Genomic DNA, 5,000 nt, shown 5'->3' with positions numbered 1-5,000 from the left:
GGGAGGTGGTGCTGGTAGAACTGGTGGGGGTTGAGGTCCCCCGGGCTGAGCGGGGGGTAGAAGGCGGTGTGTGAGTTGGGGATGAAGTGAGGGTGCGTCATGTACGGGGGTAAATGGTGGGTCGGGGACAGAGCGGGGGAGTAACTGGGGGGGTAACACTCTGGAGACTGTGGGGTCACTACCACTCTCCTCACTCCAGTATTATCCTCCAACACCTGCAGAGACACAAATAACACCGAATACAATTTACACCACAAACCCCACCCACCACTACAGCGCTTTGCTGCCTCCACCCACCAGCCCACAGTCATAATACAGCAGAAATGAAAAGGTGATGGTGATCAGTGGTAATGGTGAACGGCAGTGATCAGTGGTGATCAATGGTGATGGTGATCAGTGGTGACCAGTGGTGATGGTGATCAGTGGGGATCAGTGGTGATGGTGATCAGTGGGGATCAGTGGTGATGGTGATCAATGGTGATGGTGATCAGTGGTGACCAGTGGTGATGGTGATCAGTGGGGATCAGTGGTGATGGTGATCAGTGGGGATCAGTGGTGATGGTGATCAGTGGTGATGGGGATCAGTGGTGACCAGTGGTGATGGTGATCAGTGGTGACCAGTGGTGATGGTGATCAGTCGTGACCAGTGGTGATCAGTGGTGATGGTGATCAGTGGTGATCAGTGGTGATGGTGATCAGTGGGGATCAGTGGTGATGGTGATCAGTGGTGATGGTGATCAGTGGTGATGGGGATCAGTGGTGACCAGTGGTGATGGTGATCAGTGGTGATGGTGATCAGTGGTGATGGTGATCAGTGGGGATCAGTGGGGATCAGTGGTGACCAGTGGTGATGGTGATCAGTGGGGATCAGTGGTGATGGTGATCAGTGGGGATCAGTGGTGATGGTGATCAGTGGTGATGGGGATCAGTGGTGACCAGTGGTGATGGTGATCAGTCGTGACCAGTGGTGATGGTGATCAGTCGTGACCAGTGGTGATCAGTGGTGATCAGTGGTGATGGTGATCAGTGGTGATGGGGATCAGTGGTGACCAGTGGTGATGGTGATCAGTGGTGACCAGTGGTGATGGTGATCAGTGGTGATGGTGATCAGTGGTGATCAGTGGTGATGGTGATCAGTGGTGATGGTGATCAGTGGGGATCAGTGGTGATCAGTGGGGATCAGTGGGGATCAGTGGTGATGGTGATCAGTGGTGATGGTGATCAGTGGTGATGGTGATCAGTGGTGATCAGTGTTGATCAGTGGTGATGGTGATGCAGGATGGAGGTGAAATGGCAGTTGTGGCACATGTGGTCTTAAGGCCTCCCTGTGCTAAGAAGAGCTTGGACCTAGGAATTACCCCCTCCTCTATATTTAATAATATTACAGATCTGGACCAATCAGCTGTGTTTACAGGAGTACAACCCCCCCCCCCCCCCGCTCTAAGCTGGCACAGCTCTAACTGCACTGAAATGACTCCCTCACTCGCGCTCTCTCTCTCTCTCGCTCTCTCTCTCTCTCACACACACACACACACACACACACACTAAATTGAACACACTCAGACAGACATTTTCTAAACAGACAGTCTGTCTTACTCTTTATCCTTCTTAAACATCACTGATATTATTATTATTATTATTATTATTATAACAGTAGTGCAACACTTTGCAGAAACACTATATACCCACTCAGTAACTCTCTCTCTCTCTCTCTCTCTCTCTTCTTACTCTGATTCCAAGATCTCTCTACATATAGTGTGTGTGTGTGTGTGTGTGTTGTTGGCGGGGATCCCAAGGTCTTCCATGGAACTGAAATAGTGTTCCTGTACAGCAACTAATACCAGCTGTGTGTGTGTGTGTGTGTGTGAGAGTGTGTGAGTGTGTGTGAGTGTGTGAGTCTGTGGAGTCTGAACCTAAGAGCACAGTGACCTCTAGAATTCTTCAACTGGACCAGCAGCCGTCCCACCAAGCTGAGTAACCATAGGAGAAGGGTCGTGGAAAGAGAGGCAACCAAGAACCCAAGAACCCTCAATTCTGAGCGTCATGTCTGGAGGAAAGCAGGTACTGCTCATCACCTCCCCATACATCCCTGCAGTGAAGCAGCCAGAGCCCTGACTCGAACCCAATCAAACATCTCTGGAGAGACCCGAAATCCCCATCCGACCCGACAGAGCTCAGCAGACTCCACGGAGAAGAATGGCAGAAAATCCCCAAATCCGGGTGTTCAAACCTTGTGGCATCATACCCAAGAAGACTGGAGGCTTTGTAAAGTACTGAGTGTCTAAATACTTACGTCAATGCAATACTTTAGTTTTTAATCATTGTTTTTACTTTCTCTTTAGGGGGCGCAGAGAGCAGGCTGATGGGACCTCAACATAAGCTGTGGAGAGGTGAGAGGCTCTGAAGACTGTGTGTGGGTACTGTATCAGTATGGAGTCACGATGTCCAGTCTGTGGTCTATATGTTTGCAGGAGCACAGAAACACACTGACCTGTGAGATGTATCCTGGGGGAACATGGATGGGAGGAATGGAGCCATTGGGTGACATCATAGGAACCTCAGCAGGACCTGTGAGTAAACAAAAATCCATATTTGTATGAGTCTATCAGTCTGTGTTCAGTCACTGTTGATGCAGTACCTCTGTAAGGCCTGTAGGGGGCCGATATGCAAAGGACAGTGAATCTTCTAGAGCTTCTAAACAACTTGCTATTCGTAACACATTCTCCACGGTGCCTAATGCAACACATGCAACACACACACCAGTCATGATGTAATGCTTATTGATTAGTTGGTGTTTATTCTAGTGTTATAAACAATCTCTACCTGCCCAGACAAACAGCTTTCTGACTGCGCCCTCTTCACACACTCAGGAACCTCTTAGCATTTCGCTAACTTTTACACCTCTCTCGCTCTCTCGCTCTCTCGCTCTCGCGCTCTCGCGCTCTCGACCTCAAACTGGCCTCTGTAACAATGAAAAAAACAACTGGTAACCTTTAAGATGTTTTTTTGACTGAGGTGAAGTACGAGCCAGACGAGCTGCAGTACAGAGTGTGTGCAGTATGATCAGCAATCTTACACACACACACACACACACACAAACACAAACACAAACACACACACAAAAAAAGCACTAAATAATATTTCAACTGTCATACACTACAGGAAGCTAGGGGGCGCTCTATAATGTTCATATGATCCACACACTCATTCTGACAGACTGTAATACACTACAGGAAGCGTAGGGGGCGCTCTATAACGCTCTATAATGTTCATATGATCCACACGCTCATTCTGACAGACTGTAATACACTACAGGAAGCGTAGGGGGCGCTCTATAATGCTCTATAATGTTTATATGATCCACACGCTCATTCTGACAGACTGTAATACACTACAGGAAGCGTAGGGGGCGCTCTATAACGCTCTATAATGTTCATATTATCCACACGCTCATTCTGACAGACTGTAATACACTACAGGAAGCGTAGGGGGCACTCTATAACGCTCTGTAATGTTCATATGATCCACACGCTCATTCTGACAGACTGTAATACACTACAGGAAGTGTAGGGGGCGCTCTATAATGCTCTGTAATGTTCATATGATCCACACGCTCATTCTGACAGACTGTAATACACTACAGGAAGCGTAGGGGGCGCTCTATAATGATCATATGATCCACACGCTCATTCTGACAGACTGTAATACACTACAGGAAGCGTAGGGGGCGCTCTATAATGCTCTATAATGTTCATATGATCCACACACTCATTCTGACAGACTGTAATACGCTACAGGAAGCGTAGGGGGCGCTCTATAATGCTCTATAATGTTCATATGATCCACACGCTCATTCTGACAGACTGTAATACACTACAGGAAGCATAGGGGGCGCTCTATAATGCTCTATAATGATCATATGATCCACACGCTCATTCTGACAGACTGTAATACACTACAGGAAGCGTAGGGGGGCGCTCTATAATGTCCATATGATCCACACGCTCATTCTGACAGACTGTGGTATTGGTGAGGAGGTTCTCCTGGATGATGGATCAGCTCTGCTGCTTTTTCCACTGCGGTCTGTTTTCCTCTCTCTGGCCTGCTAAAGTCATCGGCGGCCTCCAGACAGAAACAGTGTAAATCACATGACGGACAGTAATGAATTCTACAGTTCATACTTCAGTAGCTGCAAAAGGCATAAGGGCCTCCACACAGGAACACACTACGATCGATGTCCTGGAAGAACAATCCAGAACTCCAGAGAGAAGCAGAAGTGAGGCCTGAGTAAACCCACCGCAGCCCGAACGCTGGCGTCAGCACTGCCCTCCCTCCCTCAGTAACCGAGACAAAACACTGACCTGAAACAGAAACACAGTCCAGAGCACACAGACGCTCCCGAGCTGACCTCACCACAAACGTCCACCAATCCCCTCGCTTACCTAACAAAACAACCAATCACGTTCAGCGCCAACAAGCAATGCAAGCTTATGCCCCACCAATTAGCGCTGGAGCTATAAGGCTAATGTAGCTAACAGGTAATAGAAGCTTATACCCACCAATTAGCACTGCAGCTAATAATGATTAGTGAATAATCTTCATCCCTGTCATGCTTGTTAGCTACATTAGCCTCATAGCTCCAGTGCTAATTGGTGGGGCATAAGCTTGTATTAGCGGTTAGCTGCATTAGCCTGATAGCTCTGGTTTAAGCACTAGGTGTGTGTGGAATGATCAGCTGGAGTCCGGTGACTGAACTATCGCTTTAAGCCTGGTTAATAAGAGTGAGGAGCTCGGTGGAGACGGGGCGAGTATTTGGCAGCGATCGCTCTGCTAACGACTCCAACTGACATCAAAGAGGCTATTTGGTGGGGTGGAGGAGAAGTGCTTACTGGAAAGGCGGTGGGTGGAGTGTGTGGTCTGTGTGTGTGTGTGTGTGTGTGTTGCACAACAGGGGTGCTGTGTATGTGTACAGTAAACGCTACATGTGGAATAAGCCTATT

At 48.3% G+C, this 5,000-nt stretch overlaps 1 protein-coding gene across 1 annotated transcript in view; it reads right to left on the bottom strand.

The window, feature by feature from the left end:
* The window catches only part of fndc3ba (fibronectin type III domain containing 3Ba), a 97,556-nt gene that overhangs the window by 49,623 nt on the left and 42,933 nt on the right, over positions 1-5,000 (bottom strand). Inside the window, 2 exon segments of the mRNA XM_072691224.1 lie at positions 1-215; positions 2,492-2,568. The exon segment at positions 1-215 is cut by the window's left edge and continues 17 nt beyond it. Coding sequence (XP_072547325.1) covers positions 1-215; positions 2,492-2,568 — 292 coding nt within the window.

The sequence above is a fragment of the Salminus brasiliensis genome, chromosome 11, assembly GCF_030463535.1.
Source record: "Salminus brasiliensis chromosome 11, fSalBra1.hap2, whole genome shotgun sequence".
NCBI classification, from domain to species: domain Eukaryota; kingdom Metazoa; phylum Chordata; class Actinopteri; order Characiformes; family Bryconidae; genus Salminus; species Salminus brasiliensis.
The sequence above is the reverse complement of the archived record's forward strand: the minus strand, read 5'-3'. Positions and strand labels throughout refer to the sequence as shown.